The sequence below is a fragment of the Anopheles moucheti genome, chromosome 3 (assembly GCF_943734755.1).
Source record: "Anopheles moucheti chromosome 3, idAnoMoucSN_F20_07, whole genome shotgun sequence".
Taxonomy (NCBI): Eukaryota; Metazoa; Arthropoda; class Insecta; order Diptera; family Culicidae; genus Anopheles; species Anopheles moucheti.
In genome coordinates, this window is record NC_069141.1 from 14,539,124 (window position 1) to 14,561,421 (window position 22,298).

General features: G+C 47.1%; 1 protein-coding gene across 1 annotated transcript; it reads right to left on the bottom strand.

The window, feature by feature from the left end:
* Positions 1-87: 87 nt before the first annotated feature.
* Positions 88-11,250, bottom strand: LOC128300483 (uncharacterized). Its single transcript, XM_053036555.1, has 11 exons — positions 11,007-11,250; positions 10,466-10,943; positions 9,147-10,336; positions 8,519-8,687; positions 8,114-8,453; positions 7,586-7,657; positions 6,094-6,404; positions 5,831-5,959; positions 5,466-5,519; positions 5,269-5,397; positions 88-4,082 (listed from the first exon to the last, which is right to left on the bottom strand). The coding sequence occupies exons 1-11, from the start codon at positions 11,154-11,156 to the stop codon at positions 217-219; spliced, it is 6,888 nt and encodes a 2,295-aa protein (XP_052892515.1). The 5' UTR covers positions 11,157-11,250; the 3' UTR covers positions 88-216.
* Between the last annotated feature and the right edge of the window lie 11,048 nt (positions 11,251-22,298).

Genomic DNA, 22,298 nt, shown 5'->3' on the forward strand with positions numbered 1-22,298 from the left:
CGTCCTCAAATCATGGGTCGACTAAAGGGCGCTTGATTTGCTCGGTCGCCCGCCCGATTGAAATTTGTTTGATTCAAAATTCAGTTCATTTCGTTTTCTATCTCGTGAGCTCGCATATTTCAATGGCACACATCTTTCGTTCCCATAGTGACACTAGTAGTAGGCAGTGACGTTGCTTGGCAGTGCATGTGTGAGCTCTAGATCGCTCACTAGCTATTACTGCAGTTTAAACTGACGGTTGGCAGTGTTGGCACGGTTCGGACAATCGTCCATTGGACTGCCAGCGTTAAACAACCCGACAGCCGGCGTGATGACGGTAAACGGCGATCGATTACTTGATGCTCGAGACGGTGGTCGTGAGCCTCGCGATGTTGGTTCCACCACATCCGATTCCCGTACACCCATCAGCCGGGGAATATTCTTGTTGCTAAATACCCGTGGACACCGCGGCGACCAATGGCCGTTGCTGGCATTTGCGCGCGAATCTTTTTTGGCGAGTGCCAGCTGATGTTCCGGTACGGTGCGGAACATCTTCACCATCCCACAGTCGGACCCGGTATCTGAGTAGCAACCGTTAGGTTGGCCCACTGAATCACTACACCACGTGTCGTAGTAGTCGGAGTATGATGACGGATATTCGCTTTTAAACTCCTGCGGTGTTAGGGCGGGCGTCGAATCGACCGTCGCCATATTGTCCTCGGTCGAGCTGATCGTACCGTTCGATTCCAGATCTTCCTGTAGAATCTTCAGGGCAGCGGCGTGCAGTTTTTCCAGCGGCAGATTCCGGAACAGTCTACCCTTCTTCTTCATCAACAAACTTTGTACTAGCTCTTCGGCAAGTTTTTCGTTCTGCAGTGTTCCTGATACAGGAGATGCTGAGGAGGTAGACGAGGATAGACTATCGTTGCCCGACGACGATTGATGACTGATTGGAAGCGTTAATCGGTCGCGCCTTCCCTCCGTCACGTTGCCCACAATGCTGCCGGGTGTCTCGTCCGGCGTCTTCCGACTGGTACCGTTCACGATAGGATTACTGATCATCTTCGGATGGGCTGTGGTATCCTCCCGTTGCGTCGCCGCATCGTGCTGCTTCACGTTGCTCCTATTCTGCTCCTGCTCCTTACTATTATCTTCACTAGCTTCCTCATCCTCGCTATCACCGTTGTTACTTTCGTCCTGCAAAAGCTTAAATAACCTGGAATGTGTGGCCGCACGTTGATACCGTGTCATCTTGCGCATCTCCGGGAAGCACTCGGAGTCCGTCTCCACCTCGGAGATGTGTTTGCTCATGTCCGACGTCACGCCGGAATCGTCCTCCGCCTCGGACTCTTCACAGAACTGTCTCTGTCTCGAGAGCGGTCTTAAACGGCTGCCCATCGTAGGGGTGACTGTGCCGCGTCCATTCGACGTCACCTCCAGCGAAGGCACATTTACAGCCTGCGTCTCAAACAACGATATCCATTCTTTCACGGATAACTTTTTATCCTTTTCCATCTTGTCTACAACACTGCCATCGTCCTGCGACATATTGTCACCTTTGATATCGCCAATACCCTTCACAGATTGCATCTGTTCATCTTTCGACTTCTTCACAGGATCCACAGTGCCCAATTGCGTTGGCAAATCTTCTCCAACATCCTGCTCCGCCTCTGAGTCTTCCTTCGACGTATTTGACGTTTCATACTCTTCACTATCGTTGTCACTCTCGGAATCTGATCCATCTTCTGCCTCTTCCTCACTGTGATCTTCAGTCCTACGATCGTTCTGCAGCTCCGATTTCACAGCGCCTGTATTGTTCTGCGGCACGCACGTTTTGTTATTATTTTCATCCTTCACGAACCCACTGGATACTATTCCCTGGTAACCTATTTCACTGGCCCTACGTTCATACAGATCCTTCACGAGCCGTTCGTTCTCCTTCTGCCAGAATTCCAACGAATCCTTACTGTCACCTTGCGCCGTTTCGACTTTATCGCCGCTCGCAGGAAATGGCGAATTTCTTTTTCCAAAGTTCCACAGATCGGACGCCTCCGTGGGACCGTTCTCGGCACTCCAAAAGTCCGTCGTACCGGTAGTACTCGCTTCTTCATCTTCTTCAGCGTCCTGACTCCACACACTCTGCCGATCAACGCTAAACTCCCGACTGCTCCACATATCTCTTGAGTAGGATCGCACCGGTCGTTGGTAATCGTCTTCATCGCCAATTTGACTCCAAAAGTCAACCTCTTCCTCCTCCTCACCACCGGCACCATTTGCATTCTCTTCGTTCTTTAGTTTCTCGTCAGATGGCGTCTCGCGATCTGGTTGTTTCGGAATATCGCTAGAAGAACTACCCTTGGCCTTTAGTGGTAATGAAACGGACACCGATACTTCCGAAGCTTCTTCGTAGTCGATCTTAAACGGAGCTTTTGCCGGTGCCTCATGCTTCACTGCTTCCGGACGACTCGAACTGTCCCGTTCGTTCAGTTTACCCTTACTCGAAAGCGATGGTATAGTGATAGTTACCGTAACATCGGTATCCGCCTCATTCGACAACTTTTCCGCAACACCGTTCTCTTGCTTCTTCTGAGGGCTCACCTTATCCTCGCCATCGCTAGCATCGGTTTCTTCCTCGGAACTCTCCGCACTTTCGTCCTCGGATTCTTCCTCTGTGTCACTCTCGTCTCCACTATCTTCCTCTTCGGGTTGTTGGGCAGATCGATTACCACTGGTGAGCTTCTCCTTCGATCCAGTAATTTCGCTTTCACCAACGACCAGCGTTGCAATATCCTCATTGTTGGGCGATTTACTAAACGATAGCTTCAGCGGAAGACGCACCGAAACCAGCGACTTTTCCATATCCGTCTCGTCTAGACGATCGATGTCATCGTCGGTACGGTTGCCGCTCGGTTCAACATCCTTCTCATCGTCTAGATCGTTGGCCAGCGTGGAGGAGCAGTCACTCAACGTAGAGCTGTTACTACACACGCTGGTACGCCTGCTCGCTACGGTCGACTGCCCGTACATGCTTTCCTCCTCGAAGATCACGCTCAGTTGATGTGGCAAATGTTCGTCGACCGGTGGTTCACCGTTCCCACCGTACTCTACCGTTTCTTCATCTTCACTTTCTGCTTCACCTTCCTCTTCTTCCTCCTCATCTACATCATCTTCGTCCTCATCTTCCTCCTCATCCCCACGAGCACTCTTCTTTTCGGGAGTTTTTTCTTTCGCCAAAGCGCGCAACCCATTCACACGGACCACTTCCGTGTCCTTCGCGTGACCATTGCTTTGCACCTGAGTCCTGCTCACTGGCTTGGGCTTGGGTGTATCTTCGACTTCCGAGTCTGAAGCCTCAGACTGAGACGAAGGTACCGAAGAGGTGCTTTCCTCGTACGTACGATACCGCTCGTTTAGTGGACTGCAAGGTGAGCAGCGCACCAAGGACTTGGGGCCATCTGGCTCACCGCACCCGTTGTTAAAATTAGTCAAGCGCTCGGACAGCCGCTTCAGGCTGGATTGTGAGCGCGTCAAAGGGATCGGACCGCCGTAGTCGCTCGGTTCTACCCCGGCAAACTCGCCGGGCACATTGCGCAGCTCGCCCAGCTGTTCCTTGATCGCTTGCAGCTCGCTATCCGAGCAGGAATCGTCCGGTGTCGGTGTAACGACGATGCGCGGAGGAGGCGTCGTGATCACGTACGTGTGGATCGCCTCGCTCGGGATTGCCTCGCAGTAGGCAGTCTGCGGTTGGCTTAGCTGATAGTACGGGGGCGGTGTGCACGGAGAACACGGTTCTTGTGCGTAGTAAAAGTGATGCGGAGACATATACCCACCGTAATAACCGCCGCCCCGGTCAAAGTGCCCGGGCGGTGGCGGTGGCATGGGCGGATAATAGTAACCGGGCGCATGAGGTGGTGGTGGTGGTGGCGGATGATGGGGTGGATAGTACTGCGGGTTAGTGGTGGGATCGTAGTAATGCCAATTGGGATTAGGACAGCAAAAGTAGGGTTGCGGTGGATAGGGATAGGGGGAGTATCGAATGTCTGTGCCGCTGCCGTGAGGCAGCTTCACATTAGGACCCTCACTGTCGGAGGAATTTGGATCGGCTGTGAAGATTTGAGCAAAATGAAAGAGAGAAAAAGAGAGAAGAGAGAGAGAGAGAAAGAGAAAGAGACAGAACATTATGATGAATGATTTATGAATGCTTTGAGCATTGATTTCTTTTGCTTTTTTTTTTGTTTGCTGCGATTTTCGGTTCATCACCAGATTATTTGCATTTTCCAATTCAGAGCAAATAGTCTATATAATGGATGAAGTACGAACAAGCAAAGTTCATCGGAGTTCTGTGCATTGGTAAAAAAAATAAATAAAACAAACGATTTTGATTTTTAGCACATTATGTAGACTATTTCCCGGCAGCACGGTTGATGTTTGGTTACTGTACTGAATAAATTAAGAAAATGGATTAAACAAGAAGGAAGAACTCAAGAAAACCTCATCGCGGACACAGCATTCAATGTTTAACAAATGGGGAAAATCTCGAATAACATGACAAACGTCGTGATCGTCCAGAGTAGAAGTTCGAACCGGAAAAGAATCTTCACACAAACGCACACAGTCTTCAATGAGACTCTGCGTTCATCACCATAATCTAATCGTCACTACTTTCAACACAAGCCTAAATGCTAAATTGATGAATCATCGATTTCGGTACCGAGTACCGAACAGGGTAAGGTCCCAAACAGAGGAAACCACAATTTTCAAACCAACTACCTCGTAAGCAAACGAGAAAGATGAAGATGCGTCCGTTAGACGCGCGCACTTGTTAACTGTGTGAGTTGGGATCGTTGGAGTTTAGGGGGGGGGGTGATTTGTAATTTGATGATCAAACAACATCAAATCAGATAGATGAGGGTCAGGGGGTTTTTTGTTTTGTTTTGCGAAATTTCACACCAAGTTAATATAACTCAATAAAACTCATTAATGTGGTTCGGAAACAATCGGATGAAACGGATCGATGGTCGCGCTACAGGTATCGGGGAAGGGGACAATTCTTATTGAAGATGATCGCTAACGCTGCTGACAGTCTTATGGAGGACGTGGTGGAACGGATCATATGAGATCTCACGCCTCATACATTACGTGCGAATTTCTCATCTGTCACCACAGCAGCAGGGAGAATGTGTGTTGGATAATTCGGACATATTGCGTTCGCAGGTGGGAGACCTGTCCTAATATTCACAGGACCACCAAAAAACACAGTACAATCTATGAAGAATTCGGAAGACTTACCTGGTGCGTCCGTCATCGCTTGGAGCATCTTGAACGAACGGCTCGGGATGGAACCACCGGTGTACTTCTTTGGTTCTTCCACCTTCTGTTCGCTCGGTGGCACGTACTGCTGCTGCTGTGTGTCACCATCTGCAAAACAGGTTGGAGTTGAAGTTTGTGGATATGATCAGTATATCTTGCTCCTCTTTCGAACTCACCTGAATCGTTGTAATTTCCGCGGTTGAACATCTGTTGGGCACGATTACCAGAGCCTAAGGAAGAAGGATATCAGTTAACATTCAAGCTACATGAGCGATTTGATAAACCAACAAACAAACAAATAAATGATTTGGTTGAATAAATCTTAACGGTAAAATACCAAATTCTATTTACACAATTAAATGTAAACTAAACTATAGACACACGGATATGTACAAACATAAAATAGAACGAAAAACAAACGAAACAAAACATAAACCAGCTCTACGAAGCGGAGAACCTACAAAGCCCAAATAATAAAACATTCCGGCAGATGGCAGCACAAAACTATAATTACAAGTAAGTACAAAATCATCATCCGTACCGTTGTTGCTTTGGTTCGCAGCCTGACCGCTATCGGTCATGTTCTGCAGATACCTGAACGCTTTGGACGGTATGGCGGCACCGCGATAGCGAGGATCTTCTTCGTTATGGAGATAAACTTCTCCGTCGACTGAGGCGTGCGAGCGAGAGACACATGGCGCACAACGACAAATCATAATGAAGAAACACGGAGAAATGTTACAACAAAAGGGCCAGTTAGCATGGACGGAAGGGTAAACATGAGCTACGCGAGTGTGTAAATACCTTGATTTTTTACTCTATTCATCAGAGCCTTATCTTCGTTGCTGAGCTGTAATCGACGCAGCTGTCCTTCTGCCATGTCTTGCTGTTGGGTCGCATTACCGGCACCCGCCGAACGTCCGTACGGTTGCTGTTTGCTGCCATCGGGCTGATCCGCCACGCTGGGCTGACTGTTAGCTGGTTCCTTTGCGTTCATTTCGGCTTCCGCTTCGTCCAGCGTGTCCGTGATTTGCTGCAGCACTCGGAACGAACGTGACTGATTCGGTGCACTGTTACCATTCCATGCTTGAGTGTTGTTGCTGCTACGAGGATCGCTAAAAAAGAGGGAAAGAAAAACGTTGCGAATGAAAATCAAAACCCAGCAGTTTATAACGAAATTTTACAACATAGCGATAAGAATGATCAAGGCACGGGTGATCGATTAAAAAAACAGGAACAAAAGATTTAACAAAAATGAAAACGAAGAAACAACAGAAACAAAGTTTTTAAAAAGATAAATACGAAAAAAAGAAACGAGATTTTAAAAAGATAAAAACCAAAAATTTTAAAGTAGTTTAAGAACAGCAATTAAACGATTAAAAACTTTGAAAGTCGAAGAATAAAGCTAACAAACAGGTTCCTAAAAGAGCAACACAACAATGTAAAAATGGAAACTAACACCAGACAAGTTAAAACAAACGAAGTAAAATAGAAAAGTAATGAAAATTCAATTATATCCATTGCATAACAAATCAAAACACACATTTATGCGCAAACAGCAAAGGGGCGTAATGGCGTCTGTTTTGTTTTACGTTCGAGAAATTGTGCCGTCATATGATACGGGGGGTTTTCCTTCGTTTTTCCCAAACGCAACTGTGCGCACTGTTGCTGCAGTTACATAATTGTTTAGCAGCTGACAAATATAATCGGGAAACAGACGGCAATAAGATGTATTGCGATGGGGAATAAAAATGATGTCCGAGCGTTTCCGTCCCAGCCTATAGGCAAACAAATGAAGACGGGCACAATGAAGAAATATGTGTATATTGCGAAACAGCCACACCCGCGATTTAATTTGGGGTTTTTGTTGTTGTTGTTGTCTCGATACAGTCCAATGCGAGTGCAAGAACAAAAATGAATTGAGAAATTACCAATGCACAAATATTTCGGCCATGCTAATTGCGTGCAAATAACGACAAACTTTTCAAAAAACCACACATCACATTTGATGTTTTTAGCGAGTAAATTTGTAATAAAATAAATTAATGAAACAAGAGCCAATCGAGCAAACACATCAGCCATACAGTTCTCCGCAAGCAGATGGGGAAATGCAGAACTCATGCTCTGCGCGTGGATTTAGCACAAGTAACATTCGGGGTGTTACTTTTTCAACTCCCCCCTTAGCATTTGCGTCGTAGTGCAGGCAAACGCCGTCACTAATGAGTATGCGAAACACTGACGGTCATTTGCGGCGCTTATGCCACATGCATCGATCACAGAGTGCGTGCTCCTGTACCTGAGTCTATTTTTAAGAAAGCGAAGCTTAGCTTCTAGCGGGATATCGTGAATGACGTAGCTACGATCACCACTATGCGCACCGAAAAACATCCCTCCCGCCGATCCGCCCGTTCACCCCAAACCGATTAGGGGTCGTTTCATTAAGTGTGTGTGGGGGGGAAAGGGAGTTATTTTGTTTCCAACACACGACCACCCACCCCACCCGCAGGGGTGCAAAGTCGGGTCCGAGACCGAACGGTAGTGAGTGAGTAGCGGCGTTCCGCGCGCAAGATCACCGACAGCATGCGCGGCAGATAGAGCGACAGCGTTGGGGAAAAGGGATACGGGCGCACACACAATCACACGGGCACACAAGAACAGAGCGGGGAGAAAAAAGAGGAAGAAAGACAAGAAATAGGGATCATCATAAGATACGTTGTATTGCAAGAAGGTTGGTAAGTAAAGTTTGCGAATGCTGTCGCTGCTTTGTAGATTGTTTTAGATAGCTCTCCGTGCCAAACCAACGCCACTAGTGCCGAATAATTACCTTTGGATGATGGCCGGCGTGTTGGACAGTGGTCCACGGACGGTGTGTTCGGCACCCTCCACCTTGATCGGTACGATGCGCACGTTGGTCACATTCGATGGTGGCTGCTGTGTCGGCGTGTGCGGCTGTTGCATGCGTTGCTGCTGTTGCGGCTGCTGTTGGGGTTGCGCATGCATCGGGTGGTGGAGTACCGGTGGCGCTTGTTGAGGCGGATAGTGCTGGTGATGTTGGTACAGCGGATGCGGCTGCCCGGTCGGTGTCGGTGGATAGCTGATGTTGTTGTAGCCTTGGTTGACGAAATGGTTCGGATTGGTAAACATGGCCGTCGGGGTGGTGAATCCTGCGTACAGCGAAAACATGCGCTGGTTAGTATAGGAAACGATACTATCATTCGTCATTCGTTACCACTGTGCGGTGTCGCAAATCCAACCGGGATGGGAGACTGCATACTGCTGTTGGCACCGGCCGGACCGTACTGTGCGTTAGGGCTGTAGTATGGCGGTGGTGCGAAATTCGGGGCCTGCACTGGCGCTTGCACCGGAGACTTTTCAATCTGTATCGGTATGATACGTTCCTGTCGGGATAAAAACAGGTTAATATACGTAAGAGTGGCTCCTTACAACTACTTCATGCGTTGAAATGTTAATTAACTATGTTTTAGCAAAAAATATCATCCAAAGAACTTATTTCTAAAGTGATTACATAATGATACTTATTGATACATATGGGTCTAAATTTCGATAAAAACGATAATGTACGTCTAAGTAAGTCTATAACCGGTGCTGTCTATATAAAAAGGATCTATTCCATACATCCGAAGCAAACAAATTTCGTGTAAGAGGTTGTATGAGCAAAATTTCACAACATCCGGATGAATAAATGAAGTGTAACTTGGTGGGACACGCTTACACGTACAGTATTGTGAGCCTTATTCTTTAAACATTGACCATCATCTATAATTCAGGATTAGTTTGCTAAAGTTCATTTCTTGTGCCCTGGAATTGCTTAATGATAATTTCCTTCATCTAATTACCTTCTGCGATCCTGCCGGTGACTGAGTAGAGTACACAGGTTGGGCCTGTGCATACACTGGAGCTTGTTGCGGGTAGCCACGGTTTACGGGCATCGTAACCGTGGTTTGCGACACCGGAGCCACTGGAGGCCCTACCGACCGGGCCGCTTGCTGAACCTGCTGGGCGTACTGTTGCTGTTGCTGAACCGACGCCGGTGTAGACTGTTGCTGTACCGGGACGGACACATCGGCCGCAGCTGGTCTGATGTTGTTCTGTGTGAGCTGTTGCGACGGCACGGACGGAGACGGTCTAGCCGGCACCGGGGCCGGCGCTGTGACGATAGAATCAACGGATTTAGTAGTGGATGGAACACTCTCCCTGGTGGCGCTTGGCGCCCTCTGCGACACGGATTGTGGTTGTGGTTTGTACTGCTCTTGTGACTGTTGTTGTTCGTTTGACTGTTGCTGAGCGTTGCTGCCGTCACTGTTACTGGCGGCCGAATCTAGCTCGTCCTTGTGCACCCATTCGGGCTGCTCCTTCAGGCTATTGTGCCGCGACGACATCCATGGTGGGCTCGCTTGGGTTAAGAGACTTTGCTTACTATTGGCAAACACCTCGTGTATCGGCGGTATGTAGAGTGAGCCAAGGGCCTGAGCAGCGGGTCGCTGTGTGCTGCCCGGTTTGGCTGGTGATTGTGGAGCGGATGAAGGTGGGCCTGTGGATGGGGTGGATGACACGGATGGAGACATACCGGACGAGACGGACGGCTGTGAGTCTTTCTGTGCTGATGATGGTGGCGGTGGTGGAGGTGGTGGCGCAGCTGGACCATACCCGACCTGGGCCGTGTTCTTCGCGCCCGCGGTCTGATCCTTGCCAGCACTACCCACGGACTGTGTTGTGGTGTTGTTAGTGGGCTGGTTCGTGAACACAGGCGAGGGTGATGGTTTGGGGCGCACGGGTGGTGGGGTATCTTTGGTGGTGGGCGAAGCTTGGGTGGTGGGGGACACTTTGGTCGGTGTGATCGGTGGTGGAAGGTTCGCCGGCACCGGACTCTGCCCGTACACGGGCGGGGTTTTGATCGACGATGAACCGCGAGCACCGTTCTCGAGCGGCTTAGTTAGATTGGATGGGCTTGGTGAGCGTTTCTGCTGTGCCAATGGGTCACCACGGACAGTGAGCTCGTCTGTGCGATTGAATGTGTTCTTAGCAACTGCAATGATAACAACAGATGGAATGATACAACAAATGTGCACGGTTAGTAACAAACACACGCGGATGCGCTACGGGATGGGAGATCACGCGGAGATCCTCGATCGTTCGCAGCCGATCGTTCGGTTACCTTCGTCGTCCAGATCTCTGTTCGCGTAGCTGTAGCTGGGCGGGACGGGTCGTGGAATCTGAGGCTCGTCCTGCTGCTTCTCCCGCCGGTACTCCTCTATCCAGAAGTCGTTCTTCGGCTGTGGTCTGGGTGCCTTGCGCAGGGCCGCCATGGGATTCGGTGGAATCTTAATTTCGGGCCGCATACCCATCGGCGGTGGCTCGAAACTCTGTGGTCTCGGGGATTTGCGAGCTTCTGAGCCGCTGCCCGTAGGTAGCGCAGGCCCCGGACCGGGTGGTGGAGGCGGCGGAGGGACGGATCGATTGCCACCGTTCGACGGAACGACACGCCCCGTCGGTGGTGGTGGTGGCGGCGGTGCTGGAGGTCCTGTAGGAAATACCTGAAAGGGCATACCCATCGCTGCTGCACCGAGCGTAGCGGCCGGTGAAACGGAACTCTGACCGCCATTGCTGGTGCCGTTGTGACTGGAACCATTGTTCTAGTGAAAAGCAGGATGGGGTTAATGTGGTTTGCGGACAAATTTCCACCGGTGGACAATTACCTGTGCCAATGGAGACACTTTCGGCTGACCGGTGACACCTTCCGAGTTGGCGTTCCTGGATATTCGTTTCGCCATTCGGGGCGATTTGATTTGCGACAGATCGATACCGCCCGGTGTGTAGGTGAATGGTTGTTTGTCCCGCCGCATCATGGCATTCTGTACGCAGGCCGGCGGTTCTGCCGGTAGCTGTGCCTGTATCCGACGAGCCGAGTTACCGATCGTCGACTGCGGGGGTCCACCGTAGCTATTTGATTGGGAAGGGAAGAAAGATTTCTTTTTGAATATGCTAAAAATTGCAAACATATATTCGGAAATGAACGCTCCAACATAAACATCGTTCGTTTATTTATACAGCCTGTGCGCTAGCAGCAGAAAAAACCCAATAAACCAATCGCCTCCCAGGTCAATGCTTAGCATGCGAGTTCGCTTTTCATTCGCTCGGTTGAAAGATTCTCGGAAATGAATGGAAAAACAGACACTTTGCATTGACCCATTTAGCAGGCACGGTTAAATCTGTTGTTTTGGTTCTTTTTGGGGGGCCTTTGGTGAAAATGGAAAACCAGCCAACCCACTCCATGTGTTTTGGTGACGGAAAAGCTATTTTTAAAACTGGTTGTAGTTTATTGAACAAATTATGAAATTAAAATTTCTTGCTAATTCGAGATGACCAGAATTTGAGCAAATGTTTAGTAAAAAATACACTTTCCATCTAATCGTTAAAATATCGTTCTGTAACCCAGATTCACGCACATTCGGGTTCACCTAACCATCTGGTGTGTGTTATACCAATGGCCCAATTTTTTAGCTCACCCATTAACATTTCGTCACCACCGCTGGTGGGCGTATAGCTTAGTCTTTCCTCTCAATCGATCCGCTGACATGTTTGCACTGGTGCTGTTGAACTTCAGCCGACATTGTCCGACCGGCAAATGAAGGTTTTTTTTAAATTAATTTTTGTCACACATTTTACAACGCCACCCGTCAGTGTGCGCTGCGAGCGCCAACAAAACAAGTGAAATAACTGATCATCCATCATAGCCGGGTGGAAAGCGCCCACGGTGTCTTTCAGCGATGTGGATCGTTACCTTCGGCGGCTATCATCGGCTCGATCGCACAATTAGGTTAAGTGGTTCCGCACCGAAGCGCACGGTGCGTGTGACAGACCGAAAATATCGGTCAGTGCCTGCGTACATCATCATCGGCTGCGAGGATGCGATCGGTCTGCATGCGAAACAAAACAGACAAACAAGACATCTGCACGCCGCCCATTTGCAATTTTCTACTCTTGATGGGTTATGTTGTTCCATCCATCCCGCTGACAAGGGGTTTCTTTGAAGAAAGAAAAACACGAAATACCTACTCGAATTTCCCACCGAGTAGAACGTAAAAAATGGCCACCGCGAAACAGCTAGACAAGCGCATACATGACACTGCATCGCTGTCAAATTCGGTACGCGATCCACTGCCGGCTGACACTCGGGAAACCACTCAACACGTGCTGCCGGCTGCTTTGGTGTGTGTGTACTTCAGTTTTCCGAGATTTTCGTAGTCAAATTACTACGCCGGACCGCACCCGGCCTAAGCAACACCAACGCAATTACCGGCGGCGCCACACGCGTCAACTCGGTTCGCACGATGGAACATATAAATAGCATTTTTCGCAAGTGCAATTTTTTGAACCGATCAACCATTTCCGAGTTGTTGCGGGATCCGCTCGCAACCGTAATGCAGCTCTACCCATTTCGCCACTGTGCGAATGTAATCGTTTCTTTTATTATGATAGAAATAGGAAGAAATTCACCTTGGACTGCGCTGCTTGTTGATGTAACTCGCTTCTGCAAATACTTTCCCTTCGCTACAGTGTGTTAATGTGAATAACAAGAAAATGCAACCACAAAACCGGCTAGGCCACCGAAAACATTGCAAAAGAATCACATGCTGGTTTGACCGTTGGTCCGTAATTTATGATGCACTAAAACGTGGTGCAAAGCAATTCGTCGCCCACCACGGGCAGCATCTTCCTGCATCTGCATCTACGCAGCCCCTGTTAACAAATCGCCCAGGAAGTGAACAATGCCGAGGCAGGCAAATTTATTGCACTGCGCTAAATTTAAGATACGTCGATCCCGTTTCACTCGTGCCGTTTCGCCGTAATGCACTTCGATTTGTTGAATGAAATTGCATTGAGATTCGCTAAGTGGATTGGGATATTCTTCGGTCCCAGCGGGAATGAATAGATTTGGGTTAATTGCCCACCGCTTTTGCTGCCCTGAAGTGCGAAAATACTTAGCTTACTTACTGAAGAATTGAAGATGAAAAAAACAAAACAAAACAATTACACACTCAAGTACGATCGAGCAATTGTGAATTGTGAGCTGTTCTGTGTCAAATGGTAAATTTTATTGGCAATATATAAATGGTGACCACATGAAACAGTAAAAGATGTGTTAAATATTAAAGTGGCCGTTAAGAGTGTACTTTGCGGTTTAAGTGTTCTACCATTAATAAAGACCTAAAAGAATAATGAAACGTAACCCAAGGGTTTGGAATTCCTGAAGCAACCTTAAATAGCATTATGTATTAGCAAAACTTGTGTAATCATTTGTAAATTAGCAAAAAGCTTATGAGGATCAGGAATAGGCGTCTGTAAATTTATCATCAAATATTCTTGAACCCTCAAAGAACCCTCAAAGTTTCATGAATTCTCGAAAATTCATAAATTCTTCAATAAAAGGTTGAATATTTTGAGTCTTGTAGATTCAAAGAATAATGAACTCTAGAAGAATAAGGCTATAGGCTATAAAGCTATAGAAGCATTATGGCTTTCCAGTGGTGTATTGGAAGTGACGTTGGTTTTCACACGATTGGACCGTCCCAAAATCCCATCCGGAGGACCAATCCTCTGTACGCAGAACTGACTGTTCCGCTACGGGTAAATAAGGTCTAAGAAAGCCAGCAATGGCAGGCCTGGATTTCTTCAGGGTGTTGTGTCGATAAGCCAGAAGTATTGAAGACAAAGCTTAAAAACTCACAGAATGTTTTGATTATGAACATATAATCTACTTTTATAATGTAGATAAGATATAATAAGATAATAGATATAGAAATAAATAATAAAAATAGGTATAATAGATAATAGTATAATGTATAATAGAAAATGAACAAACAAACAAATCTTTTCGTAAACATTTGAATGTATTTTTATAAAGATGTATAAAGAGTGATTTAGCGTCCTTAAATGTATTTTCATCCGTTTGTAATTTAATTTTTGTTTTAAATCATAACAACAAAAAAAAACACACTAAATCATTTCATATACCAATAAAAGCAAACGATCATGTATAGTGAGATGTTCGCGCCACATCATCACTGGAGCGCAAATAACACAGCGCAAAAATTTACTACCGAGCGTGGCCGATCATCAGGTGCCAGAAAAAAAAATCCGCAGTTCTATTTAAGTAACCGGCCCAGAATGGGCAAACAACCCGACCGCAAATAAACCATTCAACCAGCATGCCATGTGCCAATTCGGCACCGCTCCGATTCCTCTCCGTGCGCCAACTTGAACCACGAGTTCAAGTTCATTTTCCAGGGAAAAAACTTTCCATTCCCGAGTTTCCCATTCGACCCCCCCGGTGGCCAAAACTCGCCGGGGATCACATCCCGGTTAAATCAACTCGTCGCACCTACCCGTCCACTTGCCGTCCGCGTGGAACACATCGTGGCCCATCTCACAGTAGTGCGAAATGCTTAGACCATGACTAACAGACGGTGAGGGCCAAAGTTTATAAATAGACGGCCCTTTTTTTCCTGCAGTTTTCCACCCCGATCGCCTGCGTACGCATTGCATTCCCGCGGCAATGCGGCTGAATGCAACAAACAACTGATCGCAAAACCGGGAACCCTTTGCTCCAACCAACATCCAACCCCGAACGGTGTCAAATAGCGGCCCTGTCGATCGTTAATTCATTTGCTCGCGTTCAAGTGAACGATGTACCTTTGTGTGCGCCTGCGCCTGGTGCCTTAAACCTTAAGCGATAGTTTTGGTGTGAGGTCCCGCCACAACTTTGTGTGGATCGAGTGAAACGATTTCGTTTTTTTATCGTCTTGTTCGTCATGCATCCTCTGAGCGGAAAAGTGAAATTTACTGTAAGCTTGCACGCGGTCTATACTACCTAATCAATTGCCACCAATAGATAGCTGTTTGTGGCTTCCCCTTTTTTCCGAATCTAAGCTCGTTAAGCGCCTAAGGATATCATTATCCGGTCCGGTTGATGATTGACGTCCACCCGGGGGGTGGAGCGTGAAGAGAAAGTAAAGAAAAGCCGGCCAACCAACGCCATAGCAAAGGCTTTCAAATGTATCGTGACCTTTTGAACTGCGGGGGCTGACTAACGCGAGTGATAAACTGACCCGCTAAGGGAGGTCTGCCGTGCTTGAAGCCGTACTCTATAAGTAACGATCCTGGTCATGCTGCCACGTTACTACCTCCATTACTACGCCAACACGTACATGCCGTTGCGAACCCAAAAAGGGCCAAATTAGTGTGTGCCGTGCATATGCAAGCACCGTGTAAAACCGGACCCCGAGCCGAAAACGGAACAAACGACGGCGAAGGAAACGAAACGCCAACCCGCAAAACAGTCAAACCGACCGCCCGGGCGATGAAAAACAGGTTCAATATTTAAACCATGACTCATGCCACCCGGAATGGGAATGCATTTAATTCCCTTTATACGGTTCAATCTTGCACGGGTTCGGAGAGCCAGAGCGTGGCGAGGCGTGGAACATACCAGCACGGCGGACAACCGGGTGTAACTAATTTGGGACGATTTAAATATCTTTCCTCGCAAAAAAAAAGAAAAAACAGATCGTTCCCAAGCTGAAAGTGCCGGTGAGTGGAAGAACTTTAATAGGCTAAGAAACTCGTGTGCACCGGTGTGCATTGTTCTGTGGGTGTTTGGAAGTTGCTGCGACATGCGGCGAAAAGGTTAACAAAGTACATGTACTGCCCGTTGCGTTGCAAGAGGCAATTAAGTTTAACATTTATACGTTTAAAAAGGTGAAGTAATTCTTTTTTACAAAATAAGTTAATCAATTTTTAACGATTAATTGACTACAAAGTTCAGTTGAACTAAAGGTATTCAGCTTATTCCGATATAAATAAATTTGACTAATGTAATAAAGTATTTATTAATCTTCAATATTTATCCAAAAGTCCAAAAACCACTCTGAGAGATTTACCCACGTAATTTGTTCTAAGCAGATCATGTCTTATTTCTTGGATCTTATTGATAGAATTCTTGGAGCAAATGGCTCTACCAGTTCAAAAGGGATTGCAACGCGGATGGATGATTTGAAACGTGTTAAATGTAAATGTTATTCCATTTCCAAACTCGTAGTAAATATTTCCCTCAAAGCAATCAAAAAGTATTGGAAAAGGTCATTAAAAAATATTGGCAAAGTCTGGGCAAAGATGGAACTGTCGTCGGAACTGGCTTAATTTGCCATTTTATTGCTCATTTGTCGCCTAAAATGAGGTGCGATCCCGTAGCCTCATGCATCGATGATCAGTCTGCTAACATCGAAGTTTAGGGATCAAACCTCATCTGGATCAACTGCTCCATGTTGCTACAGAGGTGGTGGCTACTTCTCTCTGATGTCCCTTAGAGGTGAGTACTACTCCAAGCAACAATCCAAGAAGAATATAATGTTACAATATTCTGCATACCAATAACTATTGTCCATCAAAATCCTCCATCAAAACCCATCAAAATTCCTAGAAACATATTACCAGCTACTAAAACATATTAAAATATTGCACTGTGACAAACGCGATCGTAAACGATTTTTCCCAATCAAGGAAACTAAAGTCACCACCAACCCTGCACGCTCAAGACCCAACAACAATGCGGGGCACACAAACATCGTCCATCATCAATGTTTACACTCATTTAGAATCCGTGTGACACTATTTATGTTGCCCTGTTTAGCAGGTCGGGCTATCCGATGGCAAATTCTTTTCCCGCGTTCAAGTTCAAACAGATCCGTTCCCTGGGGTCGAACATCTCGCAACATCTCCGCATGCGTCTCGCGCATTGCTTCCGCTGGTACGGTGAGGCACGGGACGACATGACACTCGGCAGAAAGTATAAACAATCTGTGATTAACCTTGAAATCTAAGCATTCGCGCTACCATCTACCCGACGACCCAACACGACCGGCCGTATCGTCCCGAAGACGTGCGCGCCATCTTTTTACATACCCTTCCTTAAACCGGTGACAAAACTTAGAGGAAATCATTGGGGTTTTAAAAATATATCACCAAAAAGTGTTTCCCCGTCTCTGTGCAGGAGATTTCAATTCATTGTCCACCAGTGTGGTTACGACCACACTCGTACGCCTACGATTCCGGCCATTTGGACTGTTGACGCGAAAGTCACGACCGCTGAAGCTTAAAGGCGCGTGATCGGACCCGCGCGTATACGACGTCGTGCAGCGAGCGTGTTTCACACACGCTCACAAATCAGGATAAAGAAATGGGCAGACCGCGCAACAGCGACTGATTCAACCGGTCCCGAAACTGGGAACGCTTAAACAAGTTCTAGACGATGCTCAAACAGAGAGGTGCTCTGCAAACTGCTTGTCGATCCAGTAAATTGTGCAGTTGCGGCCGGAAGGAAAATTGAAAGAAAAAAAAACCGTTTCGCCCCACTTCGAGGGTGTGAAAGTAAACCGGGACTAAACTGGTCTTGAAGAGTCCCTTCGGATGCCAGGATGGCAAGTGAAGATGACATTGTTGCAGTGCGCATATTGCACGCGCGGTTTGCTGCTGCTCTAGTAACAGCTGGTGATGTTACTACCTCATTGCGAAGCGGTTGCGCTTAATTTTGCCAGCTTGATTTGTGTAATTCATCATCGTAATCTCGCTTTGCTGTATCTGCGAATGTTGGAACCGACTGGCAATGACCAGAATCGTGCCCAACCACACTTACACACAACGCGGATTGTTGGAGGAAGTAAATCCGTTAAGCTCATGGAGCGAGCTAGAGCTATAGCGCCGCCGCCGTGTGGCCCTGACGCCATAACGCCCGGTCACACTGCCACTCATAGACATACACACTGTGGGACAGTGGAGCAAATCTCATAGATCACAGCCGTGTGGAGCTGGCGCCACTATCGATGACGTTTCGAGCTGTTTTTAGTGGCCTCAGATGTACGTTCTGAGGCACCCAGTCACCGCTGTCATTTACGTTGTGACTCCGTAAATGGAACTGTCAATGAAACGTGGCCACCAACCGTCGTCTAAACGTGCTGATTATTCGGTGTTTGGTGTCGAAACCTTCGAAAAACATATGGCGGAAGCTGTGATGAGGGCTGGGATACCATCAAACCGGAACAAACAAAGTGACTCTCCAAGTCCAATGCTTCCATTGAAGAAGCGTTAGCAAATCTTTAAGCTTTTAACCCTAACGTTTTCAGATACGTCCATTGGGGATGAAACGTTTTGGAGGTGAGAGATATTGCGGTTTATTGCTAGCTTAATCTCGATCTCATAATGTATTCGTCCGCCATTCAGGAACGTACGCGCGTGTACAATAACAGTTCGTTGTTATTGATGTCCACGGCAATGCTGTGGACGCACGAAATGCGCAAGTAGTGACCGCTCGAGGACGCAGCTGGTTTAGGGTTGCTCTTTTTTTACCCTTCCTTCAAAATGTATTATGTAAACATGCGAACGAATGAATTCGCGGGGCCCAAACCAAACAAAAGCATACAGGAAATTCCACAGGCTCTGAATCATCCCAGGTCCCATCTGGTTGGAAAAGAGGTCGGCGTAAACATTGCTTTTATAGATTTTTTAACAGCATTGGTTGATATTCTCTAAGTAGAGACATGAAACTTTTAACTTTTAACAGTAACTATACAATAGTGGAGTGTCAAAGATGAACGCTTTGACTCATTCCAGTCGAGAAATTAACATTCCCATAACGCTTTAATGATCAACAAACGATCAGTCATCGATCTTAATGGTATCTTAGAAGCACAAGAGTAAAATACGACACTTCGCAGAGGGTCATCAGGAAAGGAAAGCAATCGAATTACTCACGTTTCCCCACCGAGGGCAAATCCCGCATCCTCCCGGACACGGTACGCAGGGTACGTCTGCAGTATATCGTTCGCCTTGCCATTGTAAGAACCGAGCAGCTCGCGGTACTTCGAGTAGACATGGCTCTTGAACTGTGCCGTCGTGGGAACGGCGGGCGCCGGACCGGGACCACTTTTAGTAATTGTTGTAATCGTCGCCATTATTATTACTGCTTACGGTTTGAATTTCACGCACAGGAAACTTGCAAACAGCGCCGCTTCACTACGCTTCTCTCACTGCGCTGGTTGACTGCACTGCCAAACCCGAGGGAATGGAGAAGCTGCACAGCAGAGTGACTGAACGCTTTCGGTCTATTCGTTGCGTCAACACACTTTGTCGATTGATACGAACGAGCGGCGAAAGGGCGATCGATTAGTGGCAAATGACATCAGGACACTGTTGACAACTAAATGACCCCGCGTACTAAGGGTAGGTCATCCACCGAAGTCGACGCACTTTCGCCACGCTCAGCACAATAATTTGCGTCACGCTCCTGTTTTTTCTCGACCAAAAATTCTTTGCACCAAACAACACTTTGCGAAACGCTCCTAACGAATGGAACAACTAAAACGACACCTTCACAGTGATCGTTGGCTGCGATTCAAAGCGAGTCTCCGTCCGGACGTCTATTTGGGGCGACTCGTTCCGGACAACTGTGACTGGTGCCCGTGCCCGTAACGCAGCCAAGGGTGTCAGCGAGCAAAGCGTCTGTGTCGCGAGTGCGTCGTCTTGCACACTGGAGGGAAGACATTCGCTGAGATGCATTTTTTGTTGTTGTGTGTATCGTTGTTGTTTGATCCACCTCTCCGTCTTCTTCAGGAAAACGTCTGCGTGCGCTCTGCTGCTGCTGCTCTCTTTCGCTCTATCTCGCACACCGAGAACTGGTTTGCGAAGCTGACTCGGACTGACCTTAAGATGTAACGCAGCACCAGCAACGCTACCGAAGCCTCCGGAACCGGAACGCACCCAAGAGAACTTGGCGAGATCGATTAATTTCTACTTGCCTCCAATGTGTTAGCCTCGTAAACGGTTGTTTCACCTCATCCCCTTTCCTTCTCTCCCACGCAGGAACCGCACGGTCGGTCGGGTGCTCGGTGGGGTGGGCTCAGATGCGAAAAAAGGGGGAAAAAACCCCCGAAGAAAGTGATAAACGTTAAGTGCGCCGAGAGCCATAAAACAGGTCTAACTGAGATGCAATTGAAGATGCATGCGACCGGTGCACGAGGCGTAAACCTCGACTATAAGACGAGATCGCGTTTGGTCAGCTTGCGTCGATACGGAAACGAGCTGATGGGCCGAGCAATGCGGTACCGCACCGTGTATACGCCTGCACTGTACGCATGGCGTTACAAAACGCTGATGAAGATGGGATTTTGTTTGTCCACCATAAAACATACCTCGTAACGTGGTACAGTAACTATGGTACAGTTACGAAAGACGCTCTTTACTGCTCAACTAACGATTAGGCGTCGTTAAAATAGATGTTATTTAAAATACCGATGCCAAACTTATCTAACACGAAATAACGATTGCTGTAACAAAAAGTAAAATTACTAGCAATACAGCGAAGGAGGAGCAAGATTCGATGATTTCACGATTTTGTATAGGTTGTGGAAGTTCGTTTTAATGATGCTGCATAAAAGCTACTCATCTTCTTCATAAAATATATTTTGAAAGTTAATTAAATAAAGTTCATCCATGGGAATTTTTCGAGCAATTATCGATCAACAGAACGTTTAGAGTTTGCCCAGAGGTTTTTAACACATTTCGACCAAATGCCATTTTGAATAAAACTGTTGAGTTTTGTTAGATATCGGGTTGGAAAAATATAAATGTAACATAACATAATATAATAGAGTTTCAATTCAGTTCAAAGTTAACAACTTGTTGGAGATCTTGCAAGATCTTTGATGATTTACTATATTTATTTCTGTTAACCAAAAATTATGAACTGAGGGCTCTGGTCCAAAAACAGTTGTCAAACCTTTTTCTTCTGTGTTATAGACCGATCATCGAACCAAGAGATCATGGGATCATCTCTATCGATGAATTGTTGAAAAATAAAATTAAGCTAAAGAATACAGTTAATTTATTATAGAGAGATTCACAAGAATCTCGATATAAAGGCACTTTTAGAGCAGGTATTTCCTGGGTAGTATTACTTCTTATTGATTCATATCAGCAGTAAATGGAGACGAGTAAATTTATTCAGCAATTATATATCGATTCATTCTCACAAAAAGAAAGCTTTCTAACGACGCACACCATTGTTGTCCCCGTTCACGTAAGGCAGTAGTTTCGCATCGGATCGGGTTGTGTACACTTCCTGATTTGGCATATGGCATACCAGCATCACACCGGAACTCTCGAACCACGTCACGAACGACAAAACCTGCCACGAGGCACACAAACCTGCGCCGCACCTGCGTGCGTATGGAAAATGTGTCCACAAGTCCGCTTCCCTGTCAGTCCGTGCGTGCGAAAAGCCTGTTTTGCGCATGAGTTTGAAGCTCGCACGCACGGGAAGGAACGATCGGAAAACTCATCCTAACACCCTGCCCGTGCCGGATACCGGTTCGGCCACCTCGACACGCCTCTTCAACCGTGGCTGAACCTTCGTGCGAAAGGTTGTTGTAATGGATGGTGCAAGAAATTTTTACGACATCTTCCCAAGATCTTCGGCACCTTCGCAACCACCTCGGCGCCTCGGTTACGTGCGCAACGTTCGCAAATCTGCGCACCCTTGGCGCTGGTCACGGACGTAAAGGCGTGTATTGTTTATTGCCAAGCACGGACGTCCGACCGCAGCGAATTATCCTCGACCGATCCGTCCACCCGACGAACTTCCGGGAAAAATCGAAAGTGTCAGCTGGTTTGTAGGCAATGTTTCATATTCTCACCACCAACACCGGCACACCGGTCGGACGCAACGCATCGAACGGGATGACGTGATTGAATCATGGTTATTTTCGATCATCCACACTCCCCGAACAACGGGTGGGCGATGGTCGGTGGAGTTGAGGGGACAATTTTGAAGAGTGATGAAAGTTATATAAAAAAAACATCTTCATCCCCATAAGAACAGAGTGTTGCTTTTGTGAGAGAAGGAAGAAAAATCTTCATTAAAAAATCACACACAGACA